The sequence below is a fragment of the Mesocricetus auratus genome, unplaced genomic scaffold (assembly GCF_017639785.1).
Source record: "Mesocricetus auratus isolate SY011 unplaced genomic scaffold, BCM_Maur_2.0 Super-Scaffold_100011, whole genome shotgun sequence".
NCBI classification, from domain to species: domain Eukaryota; kingdom Metazoa; phylum Chordata; class Mammalia; order Rodentia; family Cricetidae; genus Mesocricetus; species Mesocricetus auratus.
In genome coordinates, this window is record NW_024429195.1 from 6,206,934 (window position 1) to 6,229,089 (window position 22,156).

Here is a 22,156-nt window from a genome sequence, read left to right on the forward strand (position 1 = left end):
TTTAGTTTCTTTACCAAAAATTGGGTGTCCACGGGTATACACTCTCATCCTCTCCAGAATTAGCTTTCGCTGTGTTTTTTAACTTAGCCATTCAGATAGGAATGGAGCAGAGGAGCATTAGGCTTGTTAAACATAATGGAGATCCCACTACCAATACAAAGTTCATTAGAAACTTAAAAAGCGATCGTAGTGTAGTGTGATAACAATCTGAATAAAGGCAGCCAGCTACTCTTAATAGCCCAATGAATGAAACAGAGTAGTGTAGTGGCTATGTATGTATATGTCTATCTCTCTGTCTCTCTCTGTCTCTCTCTCTATATATATATATATATGTATATGTACATATACATATACACGTATCCATTGATCTCTCTCTCTCTCTCTCTCTGTGTGTGTCTGTGCAAGTGCTAGTATTTCACAAATAAGCAGCAAACTTATCATGCTGCTGTTAAGATGAGCAAAAATGCTCAAACTGCAGGGAAAAAATTAAATGAAAGTAATGAAGACAAGGGTTGATTACCAACTGAATTCACAGACACGGATAAGTTTCCCCGAGTTTGCTTAGCTTTAAACAAAAGCACAAAACAGGTTAAAACAACCATTTGGGAAACAGCAGCAATATCAACCAAGACATCAGAACATGTGACAATGGTTGTCGTCCTCTTGGTGGAAATGAGTCTCTTTGCTCAGGTGTTGGTGCTGACAGAGGTGTGGGTCCTATAGTAACAGAAATGAGTAGGCCTGCATATTATCAGCTCAGATGGCTTCCTAGGTTAAGCATGCAGTTTTTGTGTAGGCTAATGATGCACTTTAAAATATGAAAACAATACTGTGAATAATTCTGACTCCCGTATAGTATTGGCTAGGTGTCATCTCAGATTGAGAATCATTGTCTGAAAGTACATGAAATTTTAACTTTTAAAATTAAAGTATAATTGTGTAATTTTCAGCTTCCATTTCTCCCTGAAACTCAACCCAACCCATGTATTTCTCTAATTCTCTCTCAAATTACACACACACACACACACACATATCCACTCACACATATGGTTGCATATACATATATATATATGTATGTATACATAAATATATACACATATATGCATATGGTTAAATATATAAAGACAAGCCGGGTGGTAGTGGCACACACCTTTAATCCCAGCACTCAGGAGGCAGAGGCAGGCGGATCTCTGTGAGTTTGAGGCCGGGCTGGACCGACAGCCTCCAAAACAATACAGAGAAACCCTGTCTCATAAAAAACCAAACAACAACAACAATATATATATATATAAAGACAACCTGCTAAGTTCATTTAGCGCTACTTGTATGTACGTGATTCTAGGGCTGACAACTTGATATCAGCTAATTAGGAGATTAATAGTTGTTGTGAAATATTGACTTAATTATGTAAAAGTATTTGTTTATGCTCCATTTGTTTACCTATGTAAAGATGTGTTGCATTTGTTGCCTAAGGCACCTGATTGATCTAATAAAAGCTGGACAGCCAATAGCTAGACATTAGAGGGACAGGTGGGGCTGGTGGGCGGACAGAATAAGGAGGAGGAGGAATCTAGGCTCCAGGGAAAATGAGAAAGAAAAAAAGGGAGATGTCCAGGGCCAGCCAGCCAGATAGACACTAGTCATCCAGATACAGAGGAAGCAAGAAAATAGGATATACAGAATGTAAGAAAGGTAAAACGTCCTAAGGTAAATGTAGATTTTTTTAAAAAGCAGGTTAAATTAAGTTATAAGAGCTAGTGTGCAGGTGTAAGATAAGATGAAGAATTCATGTATAATAAGTCTCCGTGTCATGATTTGGGGACTGGTGATACAAGAAAGCCTGTTAAACATATCTGGCTTGATCTCACTAAATTACAAATAAGGTTCAGATATTTAAACTTCGGGACAATTTGTGTTGAAGGTGTTAGCCTTGCTCCCTAGTACACAGAAAAGGTGTATTAGTAAGTAATAAGCAGTAGACAGGCTCCATATGTAGTGAATGAAAACAAAAACTGATCTAGTCTACACTGAGGAAACTGTGTGTGTGTGTGTGTGTGTGTGTGTGTGTGTGTGTGTGCAGCACACAATGAAAACTCATGGCTGAAATACAGTGTAATGATCACTCCACACCAATGTCACAACAATGTCTACCTTAAACTTTCTCCTCTTTCGTCATCCTGTTCCTGTTTCTGCCTGGAAACTCATGCCCTTTTGAAACCATGCTCACACATTATTACCAAACTACTAGATTTGATTTCTCAGAGAGTATCTCTACACATGATATTAAAGATGACAACAAAATTATTGTCTCCATTTTATTGTATTGAAAATTAGCAAACTTAAGCAAATGTCCAAATATGCTCAACCACATTTATTCTAACTTGCAAATAGGTTTATCCAAAGTCCAAATCATGTTTAAACTCTTTAATATACATTGAACCATAACTTTCAGGTAACATTGCTAACTAATTGACTGCCTAGCTGGGCGTACCATTGATTTATAAGCTTTCTTCTAACCAACTAATATACTTATCTTTTATCCTCGAACCTAGATTTAAATAAACTGGGGCTGTGGCAAATGACACGGCTCCGTGGATCCCATCCTCCACATGGTCATGCGTGACCGGAACTCCAGCATTTCTGAGTCGGGTGACATAAATAAGTCCATCATCTCTCAGGATGTCATGCTCACACGTGAGGATGTAAGTTAATGGCAATCTCTGTAACTGGGAGTCACTTGCTATCAAAGGAGACACCTTACTGTAAGTAAGTTCTGGGTAGGAAGTGTTCAGTTTTCCAAAAATGGGCTCCTTGTAAACATGGATCATTCTATACTTTTCAGGAAGGAAGTCGCTCCAGTTAACACGTTTGAACAGGTGTCTTGATCCTTCAGGCATGTGCTCATTTCTCAGTATGGCCTTTGTTAGCTCTTCATCCTCTGCTATATATAGACATGACAGCTTAATTGCCATCTTCCTTGACAGAAAGGGGCCGTGTTCATACTCTTGATAAGATGGCGTCATGGTATCAATGGCCTGTAGTCCAGGGTACAACAAGGCTTGTGCCTTAAGCTTGTTTTTGTATTCTGGATCATCCTGCAGCTGTAAATAAAATACATAATGAATGTGAATGGAGTCAATTGCTTTAAAAAAAGTACTGGTAAGTTTGTTTTAACATCATCTGGAGGTAAATGAATTCATGAAACTGAAATGGTGATTCTCTCATAACGTTTACTCATTGCTTGAGAATTGGAATGCTGTTTGACCTTCTTCACACTTGGCAAGCAAACGGGACAATGACCTGAAGAATCCTACTGAAGATGATAGATGGTTATGTTTAAAGATATTTTTAGTTTTTGCTGACATGTTATCTATTTGTATCTAGAACATAGTGTCTTCCTGTGTCAGCCTCCCATGAGGTCTAAACATAGGCATGTGTCATTATACCCAGCTTGCTTATCTAAATTTTTGACCTACAGTAATCTAAGATAGCAGTAACAATGAATACAGCAAAACAGTGTATCAAAAACCCATTCAAATGGAGCATAGTCATTTGTTGTTACATGTTGCAAACAATCCTATCCTATGTCTTACTTTTAGTTCTTAGTATTATAACATGACAGGAAACACAAAGAAAAATTCATGAAAATCAGAAGAGCAGAAGAAAGTATGTGTTGGAGGCTGTGAGAGTTACAGCAGATGACATCAAGTGTTCAGATGTTAGCCCATCAGAGGAGTGATTTTCTGATGAGGTTATTCTTGTCCAGGCAAAATCGTTGATTGCTAAAGCAGCTTGGTGTCTCCCCAATAACTGCATTGTAGTTTCTAATCTCAAGTTATGTGTATAAGCAATCTCATGATTACATCTTAATCTTGTGGGCACATAGATCTGTTGATGGTCAGGAAGATGGGTTTTCATTATCTGTATAATTTTTATATATAGAAAATATACTAGGACATTTTTCACAGCTAGATCTAATTGTTTCATGAGGGCTGGAGACATTTAAAAGCCTGCTTTGTTACTTTTGTTTAGAGTAATTGTACACAATTATCTCACTTTTACCTCAGAGCAAGTTCAAACTAAACTAAAGGAGATGGGAGAAAGAGAGGGGGAGAAGAGGAGGGAAGAGGAGGACACAGGGGAGCAGGGAGGTTGAGTCAGGGGAAGAATAGAGAAGAACAGGTTGAAAGATACCATAATAGAGGGAGCCATTATAGGTTAGAGGAGAGATCTGGCACTAGTGAGATTTCCAGAGATCTACAAGAATGACACCAACTGGCATTAAGGCTACCTTAAATGCCCTCCCCTGATAATGAGATTGATGACTACCTTATATGCCATCCTAGAACCCTCATCCAGTGGCTGACGGAAGCAGAGGCAGACACCCATGGCTGAAAACCGAACTTAACTCCTGGAACCCAATTGCAAAGGGGAGTGATGAGCAAAGGACTCAAGACCCTGCTGTCGAGAGACAGATCTAAGCAAGGGGGAAGGCATGGACCCCAGACTGATGACTGAGAGGCCAACATGGGACTGATCCAGAGCACCCCCCCCCCAGCAACCTGGGTGTCAGAGAGGAGGCCTTGGCAATCTATGGGACCTGGGAGAGTAAACTCAGTATTTATTCCTGGCATACAAGTGGACTCTGGGAGCCCATTCCACATGGAGGGATGCTCTCTCAGCCTGGATACATGGGGGAGGACCTAGGCCCTGCCCTAGATGATATGACAGACTCTGAAAATCCCTCATGGAAGGACTTACCCTCCCTGGGGAGCAGAGGGGGAATGGAGTGAGATTAGAGGTTAGGGGGCTTGGGGAGCCAGAGTAGGAGGGGAGGGAGAGGGAACTGGGAGTAACATGTGTAAAAAGTTAAGTAAAAAAAAAATAGATCATAAATTTAAAACTTTAAAGCTGTGTGCAGGTCATAGCTGCAGGTGTCTACACAAAGTGTCCTAAGAAAAGTATGCTAAGTTTTTGCTTGTCACGTCTAGCTGACGACAGACCTGTGTCTCAAGTTTGTCATTGGACACTGTGCCCCGCCCCCGGTCTGGTCACTGTCTGACTTCTATAACCTTGGAACCTTGTGTGGCCGTGGTTAAATGGCTCCGCTGCTTATTGATTGCACTAAGGATGTGCTTTTGACCAATGAGAGGTAACCCGTAATTATTTTTACCACTTCATCTACACAGTGGAGTACTATTCAGCAGAAAAAAGTAATGGAATCATGAGATTCGCAGGCAAATGGATGACACTAGAAGAAACCATCCTGAGCGAGGTAACCCAGTCACAAAAAGAGAAACATGGCATGTACTCTCTCATATATGGATTTTAGACATAGATCTGGGGAGTGCCTGCCTACAGTCACATGGCCAGAAAGTCTGGGAAACAGAAACTTCATTCAGTGGCTGATGGAAGAAGAGGCAGACTCCCACGGCTAAGCACTGAGCTGAACTCAAGAAATCCAGTAACAGAGAAGGAGGACTGATGGCCAAAGGGATTAAGACTGGGCTGGTTTAACCCCCAGAAACAGCTGACCAGACAAAGGTTAACTCTTGAATCCCAGGCATCAGCCTGGGAATCCAGCATGGGACTGATCAAGACCCCCTGAATCTGGGTGTCAGTGAGGAGGCCTAGGGAATCTATTGAGCCTTGGGCAGCAGATCAGTACCCATCCCAAGTATACACAGGGACTTTGGACTCCCATAGAACAATGTGAGGTGCACTCTCACCCTGAACTCTTGGGGAAGGGTCTAGGCCCGGCCCTATATGAAATGACAGACTATGGACACCCCCATGGAGGGCCTCACCCTCCCTGGGGAAATGAGGGGATAACGGGAGGGGGCTGGGGGGAGGGCACGGGAGGAGGGGAGGGAAAGGGAGAGGGACCTGGAACTGACTTGTGAAGCAACCTTGTTTCTTATCTAAACTTAAACTGGAAAAAAAAATTGACTAGAGCAATACAGAGAAACCCTCTCTCGAAAAGAAACAACAAAATGAAACTTTGAAATTTATATATAAAAAAAGTCTCCTGTGAGAAGGAGAGTTTTTTAGGAGAAGCTAGGAGGAATTAAAATCAGGACAGGAAAATTAGACCAGAAGCACAAATAAAATAAAATAATAAAGAGACTCGTTTGGAACAACACAGAGTGAAATGTGTCATTTGCCCTCGGATGCCCTAAGAAAAGTTCCTTTTGTTTGCCGTAGTGTCCAATCTGAGCCCTGAAGAAGGCCTTGGTGCTGGACCCAAAGTCCCTCGTCAATATGTAACCCGTCTTTGCCAGAAATGGAAAGTCTCCTGAGTTTGCAGCTGTACGAAGATTCTTTCCTTGCATTTTCTAGTCATGCACACTGCAGGAGGGAACCTACAGCAGGCCTCGAAGGGTCATGACGGAAGCAGAACATGTGCTTCCGGCAGCAGTGACACGGCCGCAAATGCATCTGCGGCCCTCGACAGAGAAGGTTCGGGATCTGTGTCCTCATCACAGAAGTTAATTTATACAAAACGAGAGGAAGACTCGCTGAAATCTCAACAGCGCATCACAAGGGGAAAGAGTATCTGACCAACTTGAAGATGCACAACGCACCATAGGTACAAAGTCCTGCCCTTCGGGAGGAGAACGAAGAAAGAAAATCTTCCCAAAAAGCTCTTGCCTGGTTCTTAGTCCTTCCCAGTGGACAGTTTTGCAAATAAAACGCAGTGTCTCAGAAAGTTCAGAGAATAAGCATCAGTGAACACAACAGTAAAACCGAGGCTGAGCCAAACGAAAGCTCATCCGTATACAAACAGTCACAGTGCCTGATGGAGTTAACACCTGATGGAGATGTTTGAGGCACAGGGAGAGTATACTGAAGTTTAACCTTTTCATGGTTTGTTGAGGTGTAGAAGAAACTAATTATTAAGTGAAATCTGAAGCCAGGGGTATGATTCAGTTGATAAAAAATCTTTGCCAGAACAGGCTAGAGACTGCAATCACGAAATCAAACATAAGCATGGTGGCAGCCTAGCCCCCCAGTGCTAGGGTGAAGGAAGATACATCTCACCCTTCTCTAAGGAGCTTAATTTAGTAGTTGATGGCTCCTGGGAAAGGGGGAAGTCACTTTTCTTTAAGGATGTAGCATCTGATGGCTTGTTGATGCTCGAGCAGAAAGCCAAACATCCAAGAATGTGTAAGTACAAACTGTACTTGATGGATGTCCTGATTAGCTTTTGTCAACTCAGCACAAGCTTGAGGTATCTGAGAAGAGACAGCTATTTGGGGAATGCCTCTTTTAAATAGTCCAGTGGCAAGCCTGTGGGGGCGTTTCTTAACTAGTGATTGACATGGGAGGGACCATTCTATGTGGGTGATGAAGCTTCTGAGCTGCGGTCCTAGATGTATATATAACAAAGCAGTCTGAGCAAGACGTCAAGCCAATAATAAGCAACATTCTTCCAGAAATTTGGAAATCTCTCAGACTCTATCATAGACATTCATGTAATATTTTGAAGTAAGAACCAGTAAAGTGAAACTTTTGTTTTCCTGGAAAAATCAATACTGATTTCTTGGGCTGAAGAATCAACTGTGATTAACAGGAGACTAGCACTACTGTGAGGTGGCACAATGTTTTTGTATGTTGGGAAGATGTGTTGCTTCCACAGGCTCTAGGATAGAGCTAACTGACCAATAGCTAGACAGGAAAAGATTATTCAGAGAGTCGGACGGAGAGAACACTGGGGAAAAAAAGAAGGGCATAGTCACCAGCTAGACAAAGAGGAAGCAACATGAGCATTGCAGAGAGATGAGACAATAAAGCCCTGAGACAAAAAGTAGACTGATTTAAAAAATGGGTTAAGTTAGAAGAACTAGTTAGGAACTGATAAAATGTAATGAGGAAAAATGAAAGTCCCCAACTAAGTGAGGGGGATCATATGATCAGAAGCTCAGACCCACAAGCAGCTGCGACAACATCTGCAACTACTTACCCAGAGAAGACTGGGAACCAAACAGCCTCTTACCCTATAGGTCGGTCGTAAAACTAGTACCTAGCCCACAATTGCAGGATGTGTTCCGGCCATGGAATCCCAGACCATAGATGTGCCAATTCTACCTAACCAAATGGCCACTATTGTCTTCTCAAGGTCCTTCGTCCCATGATAACCTTGATGTTCTAAGTAATCTCTGTAACCATGGGAGCCCTACTGAGACTTGTAGAACCCTCCTCCTGGTTTTCCTTAAAAGTGCCTTATATTTGCGGATGTGGGCTTCAACTCTCCCAACAGAGTTGAGCCCCAGCTAGCTGGTTTTCTGGAAACAAACAAACCTTCTTGTACTTGCATTCGGTGTTGTTAAACTCCTTAAAGTCTTGGGGTCCTATCCTAGTGGGCACAACAGGAACAAGCCTAAGTTATTGGCAAAGCTTTCATCTTAAGTCTCTGTGTGGTTATTTGGTAGCTGGCAGGAGGAACATAAAATTCTGCTGACACCACTGACTCCAAATCTTCTAGGAAGTATTTCCTGGGGGTCAGCACATAGAAGCTGTGGTTCAGAGGAGGCCGAGGTAGTACCTTGTGCTGGCAGCTCAACTTGGTATTATACAGTTTCCCATGTGGCACTCATGGGAATGAAAGGGTTGTGGGGAGCAACCAAGGTTTGGTAGGCATCATGAGGGCCTAGGGAAGCTAATGGTGACTGTGAAGCCTCAGTTGAAGTATAAGTCCTGGGATTGAAGGAGTCATGGAAGGAGGTTGAGTCTTGCCACCGTGTGGCAGAGTAAGAGCCCCTGAAGAGAGCAGATGAGAGGCTCTCAGTGAGTGTTCAGTACAGTTGCAGTGGAAACCACAACATTTTGCAGATGTCAGTACCATGGGGTTACCAACAAGAATAGCAGCAGCTGTGAGACATGCTATATGTGCTTTGGAGTCTATGTATCACTCTCCAGTGTCTGATACCTAGTTTTACTATGCTGGACTTTCGTTTTGCTTTGTTCTGAATGAGACTATGCCATACTTCTTCCTGCTAGGGACGTGAAAGCATTTAACGAATTTATCATTTTATAGAAATCCACAGTAATTGACTTGGAATTTTAGGGGGGAAAGGTTATTTTAGAGTAACTGACCATCAAAGTCTTTGAATTTGCAAAGATTGTGGGACTTTTGAAATCGGGATAGGTTTAGTATTGATATAATGATATTACTATGGGACATTGGGGATGAATGAGAATGGGAAGCCTGTAGTTGGATAACGATGTGTGTGTGTGTCAAGCTGACAAGAACTCACTTGTCCTGGCTGGTTTTTGTTTTGTTTTGCTTTGTCAGCTTGGCACAGGCTTGATTTATGTGAGAGACAGGAACAATAAAGAAAGTGTCTCTGTAAGATTGGCCTACGGTTGAGACTGCGCAGGATTTTCTAAGGACTGATGTGCCCAGCCCACAATAGGAGTTTCTGCCCCTAGGGGAACCCTGGGGAACCCTGGAGGATGTAGGGAAGGAGGCTGAGTGAGGCAGGAAGAGGAGTTAGTGACTGGGCGTCACCCCTCCATTGCCTCTGATTCAGGACTATTGCCATATGACCTCAAGAAACGTCAGCAAACAGCCTCACTCTGCTGCTTTACTGAGACACACTCCTCCCATTGCCATGGCCTTTCTGACAGGATGTACCGTACCATGTCAAACCATAGACCCCCATAACTCACTTTCTCTGTAGCTGATTTTGATCAGGGCTTCTGGTCAGAGAGAGAAGAAAGCAATCCATATGCATCCAGCACAGTGGCACCAAAAACACACAGACTTTACAACTTATCTTTGGAAAACAAACAGCAAAACTTATTCTGTGTTTTTAAGTTACTATGATAAGGTAGGCTAGATGGTGTGGCTCTAGTCCAAGTACTTGGGGTTGATGTGGAGGGACTGGAAGCTTAAAACATAGCCATACTATAGAGCAAGTCCAAGTTCAGCCTGGAATGCTTAACAAAAGACCAGTTTAAGAAGAGTTTAAAGGGAGGTAGTTGCCTAGTTCCATAGTAGATCATTTTTCTAGCAAGTATACATCCTTAGATTCAATTTCCACTAAGCATGCATGCATGCATGCACGTGCATATGCATACACACACACAGATTATGAAATCCTTAGTCAACATTACTTAATTAAAGCTGCATCTAAAGCTAAAATCATGCAAAAACAATGAACTTACATGGTTATTTTACATTATATGGATTGCAGTACAAACAGCATTCAAACACAACATGTGAAACACTTCCTTTGTGTTAGGACTAAACTGTCCTGGTTCAATCATATATAGCATACACAACATACCAGTTGAGTCACTGTCGCTACCAAGGTGCCCCCAGAACTGTCTCCTGAAATGCAGATGCGAGAAGGATCCACTCCATATTTTTCAAGAACTGTTTCCTGGAGAAAGAACTTGACCACAAAAATGCAATCTTCAAGGGCAGCTGGGAACAGATACTGAGGAGCCAATCTGTAGCTTTAGAGGTAAATCACACAGAAAAGCAACCAAGAATTCAGAATTATGCATATGCACCCAACTATCTCTCAGTTTTAGCAGCAGATATATAAGTAAAATTTGGCCCTACTTTGAACCTTTAAAGCCATCACCTAAACCTGGTCTTCCTACTAGCTTCTACTTTAAAACAAGGAGTAATTTCTGGTTAATGTGCTTTTGGTGTTGGTTCAACGATAAGAAGATGAGGTGGCACATGTCATCACCCACATAAGGTTTGTAAACATCGTCAGGCTCTCAATAGAGTGGGTGGCTCAAAGGCAATTCAGGATCACTGATTAGATTGTTCAAGAAATTTAAAATCAGGAAATCTGAGAGCAGAGTATTGGTAGTTTTCCTTTAATTGAAAATTTATTTAGGTCAAGTTCCACAAAAGTGTAGAATCTAATTTCGTAAGCTTGAGGATTTGAATTAAAGTTAAAAGTTTGATACATAAGTATGTAAGGTATATCAATACATATTACTAGAAAACGTGATTTTTTTTTGGTTTTATGAGACAGGGTTTCTCTGTATTGTTTTGGAGGCTGTCGGTCCAGCCCGGCCTCGAACTCACAGAGATCCGCCTGCCTCTGCCTCCCGAGTGCTGGGATTAAAGGCATGCGCCACCACCGCCCAGCAGAAAATGTGATTCTTAGGACAAAATACAATCGTAATTTTTACCCTCTCCTCCTCGCCCCCTCTCACTGTGTGTTCTGTTGTACAGTCACACCACAATTGAGCCTTCTCATTTTTTAACTCTCACTATTATCCATTAACACATCAGTTGGAATTCTTGAGTTATTCACAATTCTATAATAAACAATATTAGACAGATATTACTTGTGAAGTTTTAAATTTTAAGAAGTGTCTAGGTGTTTAAAGTAACATAATATCAACCATGCAACATCAAAACATGATTATTGTCCAAGGTAAAGCACAAAAATTACTTAAAATAGCTTTAGAATCTTTAAAGAAGATGTAACTTATTTTATTTTTAAAACTTTTAAATTATAAGGTGATAAAGTTGATTAAATTATAATGTAAAGGCAAACTGTTGTTACTACAGTTAGAAATTAGAAATTTCTCAAAATTAGTAATTCTGCTTGCTTTAAGGAGGTGGCTTTGAGCAGGACAGTAATGAATCTGCTAGTCCGTTCTACTTGACCCTATTATACTGTCAGTCAAAATTCCTTATAATGTATTAGCACAAATCTACAATTTTGTAAACCCATTCCTATTCTATAAAATTGGCATGGATAAGCCAATTCTCTCTAACCTCATGATGGGGTATATAAGAAGTACAGAATACACCCAATAGGTTGTAAAGAAAAAAAAAACATGTATTTAACTTTCTTGTATATTGTTGGACATTTGAGCCAAAGTCATGAGATACTAAGAGCTGTCATTGGAAATATTTTTGAAATCTTTGAGTGGTCTGTGGTGATATATTGTTTATTATTTAATAACACCACTGAAGATGCAAAGCCACAGCCATAGATCCAGACAAGGGTGATAATACTTTTTATTCCACCACCCACAGTAGTTAGATATAGAAGCTAGGCAGTGGTGTCACACACCTTTAATCCCAGGACTCAAGAGACAAGGCAGATGGATCTCTGTGAGTTCAAGGCTACCCAGGGTTACATTAGAGTGAATCACTCTAAAAGAGAAACAGCTCACACAAAGTAGTTCTCGACACTTGGGACCCCATGCATTTAATTCCAGCTCCTGAGAAGTATATAAGAGAGGAGCAGGACATTCAGTATTCAGTCTCAGAGATTTATTCTCCAGTCATGCTGAGGACAGGACAGTCCTTTCAGCCTGAAGTAGAGGTAAGAGCTAATGGGCAGCTACTTTACTTTTCTGATCTTCAGGTTCGAATCTCAGTGTCTGTCTCTGGGTTTTTATTATTCATTTTACAGTGGTCGCAATATTGGTCCTAATTAATAATGCTGGACCCAGTTCTTACTACCATTGTTAAATAAAATCCCACCACACCTCAGGTATGTTGAGTAATACACTGCAGGCATATTACCTGTGTAGGCTTTATGTTTTCAAAGCTACCACTGCTTTACTGGCAAAGATGCTCACATCTCTGCCTCTTACAGGTGACCACCATTGCATAAATTAAAGAAAAATTGGGCCATGTTGAGAAAATGTTGATATTGTAATGCTAAGAAAAATTTTAGAAACCAAAATTTCCTAGCAGCAATCCAGCCACCATTGAGGATTGTGTTACTTGTACTATAAACCAAGCTAATGGTAGGAGGGCAAGGATCACAGTAATAAAGATTGCCAGTCTCTTACTCTGGTGCTATAACAACAGCATCAAGTCTGTTGGCTGTCAGTCGGTTCAAGGAATCGTAGCACAGCATCTCTGAAATGAAAAATTAAATATAGAGCTATGTAAGTTCCAGACAATTGAAACCCAGACACATCTGTTAACACAGAAATTTGAATTGTGACTGTTTGATGGAAACCGCTAAGTCAACACATCTGTAACCTTCCTTATCTCCTACGCACTAAATCACTTCTAAGCCAGGGCATAAGACAAAAATCTTGTTAGGTCACAATGAGAGAGGCTTGTTCTGTGTGCCGTGATGGCCAGGCATTTGGGCTCCCTCAGAAAATTTCCTCTGGCTTCAGTGTTGCTAGCTTCACATGACTCCAGTCACAGAACATAGTGCTCTGTTACTGCCTATGCACTGTTCATTCCTGGGGTCAGTTATATTAGGGGGAGGCTCGTGACTGAGCATTACTGAAGGAAACCACACCAGGCAATATTTGTACAGACAGTAACCCATAAACAATGGTGAAGGCCATAGCCCCAAAGCTTTAATAGTAACAAAGTATCTTTTCATTGAATTTATACTTATTTCAGGAGATGAAAAAGGGCGTGTCTTGACTGTGTAAGAGTAGCCATGTCCATATCCATAAGACTGCCTATAAATGATAAATCTAGAAGCAAGTTGAAGGTCATACTATAGTCACCACTATGGTATTCATAAATTTAGATAGTCACCATAATTAATCTTTAAAGATCTTTTAGAATTCTCCTACTTTTTAATAAAGATCTTTCAGTTTACCTAAGGCTAAATATACTTCTTGGAGTAATCTTTAATGTATTTTTTCCCACTGTGAGAGGCTTAGGCTTTAAAAGAAACTCTAAGTTGCCTTTCTTGAACATAAGTGAAAATTTTAATTGTAGTTAAAAACCAATCAACACATTCTTGCTTGCGATATTTCCTACAGAAATTAACTATGGACTGAATCCAGTGATTGTACAAAGAGGTGGGGAAAAATTCTAAATTTATTATTACTGAAATCTTAACAGAAAGCAAAGTCAAAATTTGTCAGCAATGGCATTCATTACATAAAACACGAGCATGACTACTGTCAAATCTTCAAGGGAAAAACGAAGTCATTGCATGACAAGGTGCAACCAGGTCATGATAATGCATAGAGTTCCATTTCATATAGCAAATGAAAACAAAACTAAAATACACATTAAAAATACACTTACTGTAGCTCCCTAAGCAGAAGGCGCCACCATGAATGTTAATGACAGCAGGTCTGAGTCTGTCAGACTTCTTTTTCGGCAAAAACAGACGGACAGGAATGCCGCCAAAGTCTGTGTCGATCACTGTAATGTTTTCGTCCGAAACTGGCTTTGTGTTTTGAAGGTTCATCAACCCAAAGAAAATATCTTCAAATTTCATAATACCCATATTTTCAAATAATGTGGCCTATCAAAACAACATCCAAATGTATGCATTAATTTTTTAAAATTTTAGTAACACTAAATGTACATAGAGATACAACGGAAAAAAGGAGTAGGTGGTGTGATATTGCTTCACTGTGCATAACACTTTCCTCATCACAGGTGAAATGGACATCTCACAAGACTGGAAAGATATGGAAACACAGAAGCAGGAGGGTATGGCCAAAAAACAGTGTCTTCAGACATGACAAGACAATCACACTTATAAACTCATAGATGCTCTGGTTACCTGCACATGACCAAATGTGAACATAATATCAAATAATACATAAGTATACATTGGGGGTTTGTAACATAAGAGGCCCTAACACCAACTCAGGAGCCAGTGACAGTTAATGGCTACTGGGGATGGCAGAACCAGGTACCTTCAGAGAAATGGCCCTAGGTGTGTTGTCCTGGCTCCAGTACATGGCTCTACATCCATACACATATAGGGAGCACTAACTCACCATAGTGAGTTATAAGTAATATTTTTGAAAACAGACATGTTGTTGAGAGGGCTATGCAATAAGAAGGGTCTGGGAGAAGTTGTAAGGAAAAGTAGGGATAGATATGATCAAAAGAAGATAGATGATAGATAGATAGATAGATAGATAGATAGATAGATAGACAGATAGATAGGTAACACAGAAAGACAGATCACTAGATATATATTTTACTTATATTTTCAAAACAAAATAGTTTTAGTCAACCACAAAGGTCAATAAAATCAGAAAACATTAGCATTTTAGAAAAGTATGAAAGTATTGTAAGACTTGAAAGACAAAGAGACTTATTACATGTCCCAACATATGGACTATTATTTATACTATAGAAATATTAATAAATTAATCCATATAGGACCTGAAAATGATTGAGTCAATCAACATTTCATGATGGATGAAGGGATTGTTCATGAGAAACAACCCAAACTTCAGGAAATAGTAACAGTTAATGGTTTTGAGGTGGGGAAATGCCAATTTCTTCAGAGGTCTAGAGAGTTATTCTTGCTGTGGTACATAATGTTTTCCTATTTTAAGGAAGGGAACTAATTAGAATAATTGATTCTCACAAAGAAAGAAGACATAAAAGTAGGCAGAAAATTTTTAGAACAGTTTCAGCAGAAGAGGGGGAATTCATGAGAATTCATGAAACCATCAAACAATAAAAGCTCATAAATGTAAAAAAAAAAAGAAACCTCAAGCACACAGTATTTGAAAACAAGGTAATCTCATTTGATACCACAAATTTTTGGCACTATATTTTCCACTGGGTTAGGTTCTTCTTAACTTGTTAGTTTCATCTAGAAATACTGATAATTCTTGTTTTGGTAAGCTTAGTATGTATAAATATCTATTTGCTGGTAGCAGTGCTTTAATTCACTTTAGAGAGCCACTATCTCTATTTGTTAAAGTATTTTACTGGGCACAAATTGATTAGCAATTTATTAGTTAAGTCAGATGCAATCCCAAGTTAGTTTTAATCTGCTTGGAGAGTTTATGTTGAGTACAGAGTTAAAAAGTAATGAGAATAGTTAAAGATAATTAATTTGTTAATCACATCAGAAAGTGGATATTTTAAAATTTTTATCCACCAATCTTGAATATATTTAACAAGTATAAATACATTGTCTCTTTAACTTTTTGATAGCATCACTGATAGACTCCCAAAACAGTGACAAAATAGTCTATATTCTGGTTAGAAATTTGAAGGAGCCCAGGTGTCTTAGTTATTTATCTATTGCTGTGATAAAACACTATAACTAAGGCAATTCATAAAAGAAAACACTTAATTTGACATGTAGTTTGAGAGTGTTAGAGTCCATGATAGCAGAGCAAAGAAACATCTAAGAACTTAGTTCTTGATCCAAAGCCATGAGGCAGACAGGAAGCATTGGGAATCGCAAAAAGTCTTTTGAAACCTGAAAACTGGTGTCCAGTGACACGCCTTCTCCAAATCCTTCCCAAACAATTCCACCACCTGGGGTCCAAATATTAAATATATGACAGGAGCCAACGAGGACACTCTCATTCACATCACCACACCACAGTAGTCTGAATACCCATGATACAAACCAGAGTTACCTGATGGAAAAAAGAATAAAGCAAATGATGCTATTTTCCTGTGGGAAACAAAACCAAAGAAGTAAATTGGAGATTATACGCATCTGAAGTCAATGATTTTAAAACAACTATTATAATTAGGTTCCATCATGCAAAGGTGAATCTTCTGGGAACAAAGTGACTACCAGACAACCTTAAGAAATGAAGTGTACTAAGAAGGACTCAATGAGAAATTCATAGAACTAGGAAACGATATATCCAAATCACAATATTCATAAGAAAACTTCAATAATAAAAGGGAGATAGCAAAAAGGATTCATTGAACTTGAAAATATATACAAAAATATACAATCTGGGATAAAAACAGTAACTGAAATTAAGGAAGCAAATCTAAGATCTATGGGACAATTCTTAATGATCTGACATTAATATAATTGGAGAAAGGTGGAATGTTGCAGCAGAAAAGATATAGTTGATGAACCAACTTCCAAGATTTTAAACGATGTATATTTATATATCTAAAAACATCATCAATATTAAAAAAAAAGACAAGCCAGACATTGGTGGCACATGACTTTAATTTCAGCACTCAGGAGGCAGAGGCAGGCTGATCTCTGTCTGTTAGAGACCAGCCTAATCTACAGGATAGCTTCGAAAACAACACAGAGAAACCCTGTTTCGAACCCCCCCAAAAAAAGAAAAAAAAAGGAAAGAAAGGACAGTCAAGGAAAAGTGTGACTTGGTAGATATAAGCGCTTTCCACCAAAGCTGGCAATTTGAGTTCTATCCCCAAGCCCCACATAATGAAAGGAAAAACTGACTCCACAGTTGTCCTTTGACCTCTAAGCATATGTATGCTACAGCAGGAACCTATACCTATGTATGCAAATACACACACTGAATAAATAAATTTAACAAGTGCTTCTTAAACCTTACAGGAAACAAATATTCTGAAAAAAATCACAATGAAAGTGCTGAGCAATAATGATTTTTATTTTAAATTACCAGAGCACAAAACACAAAATGCTTGAGAAGACCTGCAAATGGCTTTATTTTGTTAAAAAAAAATGCACGTCGGAGAACAGTTGACTGTGTGATAAAAGAATACCCCTAACAGCATAGATCTGGATGTATGAAGAAGATATATTTTTAAAATAGGATACAGGAAAAATAAACAATTGACGCAACCGAGAAGTCTACAAGAATTAATCTTCACCAGATTTGTTCTTGGTAGATACAGGGAAGGGAGTTCCTGAGGGAAAAGGGGCTGACACCAAATACATTGTCATTCAAGAATCAAAAAGCAACAAGGGAAACAAGTGTATTCTTCAGAGATGTGTTGAATTACTCATAACATCCAAAAAAACGGGTAAATATTGAGGATAGATCAAGTTGTAGTATATGGAACACCCCACACCTTTAATAGGAGAGAATAAATGTAAAAGAGTCTACAAGGATAAAATAATATCTTCTATAAAGGGAGTCACTATTAAACCTATGCCATGTATAAAAAGTAAAGAGCAGACATGTAATTCCTAGCATGATAAGTCATGGTTAAGAGTAATGCAGCCCGTGTTGTATATTGGGAAGTCAAATAAGATAGGATTAGTCAACCTAAGAAGTCAAGAAGGAGTGTGTTTCACACAGTTGTTCCTATCTCAATAAAATTATAAAAATAAAGAATTGGAAGAAAAAATAGCCCAGCTTACAATAGAAAAATACATTTATTGACAACAGTGTATTCCACATGATGCGAAGAATGGCAGGAAATAGGAGTAAGAAACAGCATATTTAAATAGCAAATACCAATAGCATTTCAGAATCAGTTGTAATCATAACAAAGATGATAACAAATATGAATAGATAATGTAAATGATACTTCTATGTAAGCCTTTTAAATAATGAAATGCATAGCATATCTATAATCTATAAGACATAGCTCTGAAATGTATAAAAATGAAAGTGAGACCTGAGAAATTATGATACATAAATAATAATTAAAAGAGCCACACTGGCTGTAAAAATGTTAAGCAAAATACTTATCACTTTAACTCCCAGTGTAAGCTTGTCAATCAAGGGAATGATCATTTAAATAGCTGTCATAATTTGTTCATATGCATCCATGTATAAGGAAAACAATATACAATTACATGTTTTATAATCCTATTTTACATTTGAGGACACAAACGTCAAATTTCATAATTATATCATTTTCATCTTGATGTTAAGTACTGAGTCAGTTTAGTGATATAATGAACTACTCAAGGATGCTGGTGGAACAGTTATAAATTGGCACTTGTTCACTTGTTTTATCTGTTGTCCAGTCAACAGTGTGAGGAATCAGGAAACCCAAACCAGATAACCCAACTAGCTTTGAACTCAGAAGAAAATGTGTCAGCTCTTTTAATATTAGTTTAACTGTCAACTTCATACAACCTAGAATCACCTTAGGAGAGTCTCTTTAAGGACCTCCCTAGATCATGTTGGCTGGTGAACATGTTGATGGGGGAAAAGTCTTGAGTGTATTAATGTGTGAATACACAGCCTTAAGGTAGGTGATGGGGGGGGGACCCTGATAGCTAGCTAAGTACAATCACGCAAGCACTCATTTCTCTCTACTCTTGATTGATAATGGGATGGCATATCAAGACCCAACACCTTGATTTTCCTGGAATAATGGACTGTATTCTATGATTCGAACTAAAATAATCACTTTCTCAACTAGTCTACTTTTTACCAGGATATATTATCACAGACTGTCACATGAAAGGAGGACAGTTGTCTAGCATGGGAAGATGGCTCTCCTTCTCCAGCACAGTAGGCAGCGTCTTCCTCATCTACCATACCTTGCAGAGAGGGTCTTCTCTGACCATTCACTGCTTGTTCCTGCCTTCTCTCTAAACATGCCTATTGCCACAACAACCATAATGCTTCCAAACGGAGGCACATTTTGGTAAAAGATGACATGGCATATTCTTGAGTTCAAACTTTGGAAGTGTCATCATAAAAATCTGAATTCCAGTACCACAGACCTAAAGATGGGTGACAGCAGTAGCAGGTCTCAATACGTGAGCTTTGAATACCTGTGTGTCTCTGAGACATGTCAGGGAGCATGCGTCAGCCAGCACACTTTCTACTTAAACAGAAATGTTCTCTGCTTGTGAATACACAGCACAGCTTCCAGTGGATTTCACAGATGGGATGTTACAGCAGACTAACACAAAAACAGGTAGGATAGCCAGCTATCTTCCCCCCCCAAGTAATTGTAAAATTGTATAAAAATAGAAATAAACCCTACTATCATTTATCTGATTATTAAAATACTAAAATAGCACTTATGTAAACCTGTAATAACATCATTGCCTTTGAGTTAAATATTAACACACTTAAACTTGATGAATGTAAACCAAATAAAAACTTCTTTTAGCACGAGAGTACATAGTTTTGAGTACAGGAAGCTTAAGAAGTATGTAAAAAGGAAAAATACACTAAAGCAGTAGAAGATTAAAAATATATCAGAAGTTTAAAATATGAATGATTAATACATGTGAGTTTAATAAAATGTATGAGCCATGGGTTTCTAAAAAGCATCAAACATATTCAAGCATCCAAACAATTACTCAAGTTTTCTTTTAGGGATGTTAGTTATGTTTGCTGTCAATATATAATTAACTTTAGCAATAGCATCTTATAAACATTGTGTACCCCACAATAGACAATAAAGCATGTTAATGATTAGCTAAAATGTTAGCTACATAAACTATAATATTATTTGGTAGGCATAGCATTAAAGAAAAGCAAATTCTTTTTCAAATTACCAACTAAAGGAAACTTCATATATTTGTAACAAGGCTTCCCAATTTCCCAGGAAAAAAATATTACCATAAGTGATGATATTTTCATAACAGCATTTATGATTCTCACTTTCCAGGGTTCTTCAATATTTTCTGGTATGGGTGCATAAATGTAATAAGCAAAAAGAAGACAAGATAATCCCAAGAACAGAGTTTTGCACCTCATGTTAATCCTCTGACTTTCTCTGTGTTGACAGTGAAAAGTCACCTCATATACAGATTGCTAAATAGTAAGGCAAAGGTATCAGGCCCAGTCTTCAGATTAAATTACAATAAAGCAACACTCATTGAATATTCAGTTGTAAGATCAGGCCAACTTTGTGACAGGTAAAGAAACTGTGCTCCTTTGTTGAACACAACACACCATGAAAAATCTGTTGGAAATTTATGTCAGAAGCAAGACTGTTACGAAAGTATCAAGCTCTTCTACATCAGCGAAACACATCTTAGTGGGACTCTCAGCACAGCACAAGAAAGTTAAAAATCTATTTTCTTATTTCGTTTTACCAAAAGTAGTGACAAGAATTTAAAAATAATTTCGAGTAACACTTAATCAACCCAAAGGCTAAAGGCTATAGCACAGATTTTTTTCAAAAAATAAAATATGCCATGTCAAGTGAGCAGTAGACTAGAAGACAGGAAACTAATTGCTAGTCCAAACCACACAATTAATTTGCTTGATGCAGAAACTTTTAGGCAGTATAAGTTATACATCAACATTAAATTTAGAAAATTCATATCGCTACTTGCATGCACAATGAGAGCATTATATGTGCATTAAGAAACATTCGTTGCAACATTGTGTTACTTTCTGTATTAAGCAAGAATTAATTGATTAAGTAAACCTCTCATAAATTCATTCTTTTATGAAATGTCCTTGTTCTTTCTCGCATTGTTCTAAGCTCTGTCTACCCACATCATCACAGAATAAATTCCTTATTGGAGGCCACTTGCCAGTTTCTACAAGAAACTTGAGTCATAATTAATCGTTCTATGTTGCTCTTTGCTTTAATGTTTCCCGCCCCTGCTTTGATATCCACCAGAAGAAAAGGATGTAGAGAGCAAAAACAACCCTTGTGGACACCACACAGATAAGCACTGCAGACCCAGGAAAATTACGCACACAACTCACCTCTTCAGTGGAATCGGGTGCATAGCCTCTCTTCCTGAAACACTGGAAATGATGGGGTTTTCACTCTGGTAATCCTTGATTTACTGTCTGATGAGACAGGCTCTGTCTCTATCTCCCAGAATTGATGTTTTTTGCTTAAGGCTTCCCCCTCCCCTAAATCTTGAGCATTGCTTTTAGACCACAAACCCCACTCTCATGAGTGAGGTCACTTGTGCTCTACAGCAGCCTAAATGACTTCTGTGTCATCTTATCAACCAGGTCAGTCCTGACATCTGCAGATACCGTGCTCAACTTAACCAACTTACCTAGATCCGAAATCTTGGGCACTATCTCTGAGCCAACAGTAGCCATTCTTGTGAAAGAAGTCCTAGTCCAGCACCAATTACAATAAAATCAGGCTGCGCCAAGTTTCGTTCTTGTCTCTTTGTGGACAATTTTTCCCCTGCCTGTTGTAAAGCCTGCAAGGGAATCACCAAAAAAATAAAATAAAATCAGAAAAAGTCATTCTTCCAAAGTATTTGGGGAAATATAACTATATGGATCATGGATAGAGTATGCTGAGCAGAGCAGCTTATACTTATGCATTTAGGAGTATATATGACTAAGTATTGACCATTCTGCTCCTTATTAGACCAATCAGGTACTTTAAGGAGACAAAGCAACACAGATTCACAGGCTTAAACAAATATAACAAAAAAGATTGCAGCACATCCTTTCATCATTGAACAAATATTCCACAGCAAAATTAATCTTCCACAACGTTGCCCTGATAGGGTATGTGTATAGCTGGAGCTTCTTTCCAGGCTGGTCCCACAGGAAATTAGCTCCAAATAAACCCACAGAGACATATAAATTATAAACTCTTTGG

General features: G+C 38.8%; 1 protein-coding gene across 2 annotated transcripts; it reads right to left on the minus strand.

The window, feature by feature from the left end:
* Positions 1-2,358: 2,358 nt before the first annotated feature.
* On the minus strand, positions 2,359-21,693 carry LOC101826725 (arylacetamide deacetylase-like 2). 2 transcript variants are annotated; one of them, XM_040754375.1, is made up of 5 exons: positions 21,594-21,693; positions 14,003-14,225; positions 12,787-12,856; positions 10,293-10,464; positions 2,359-3,101 (listed from the first exon to the last, which is right to left on the minus strand). In XM_040754375.1, exons 2-5 carry the CDS (start codon positions 14,205-14,207, stop codon positions 2,499-2,501), a joined length of 1,050 nt encoding a protein of 349 aa, XP_040610309.1. In that variant the 5' UTR covers positions 14,208-14,225; positions 21,594-21,693; the 3' UTR covers positions 2,359-2,498. The 2 variants fall into 2 exon arrangements, with proteins under 2 accessions (XP_040610309.1, XP_040610310.1); XM_040754376.1 differs by lacking the exon at positions 21,594-21,693 and adding an exon at positions 20,185-20,429.
* Positions 21,694-22,156: the final 463 nt, after the last annotated feature.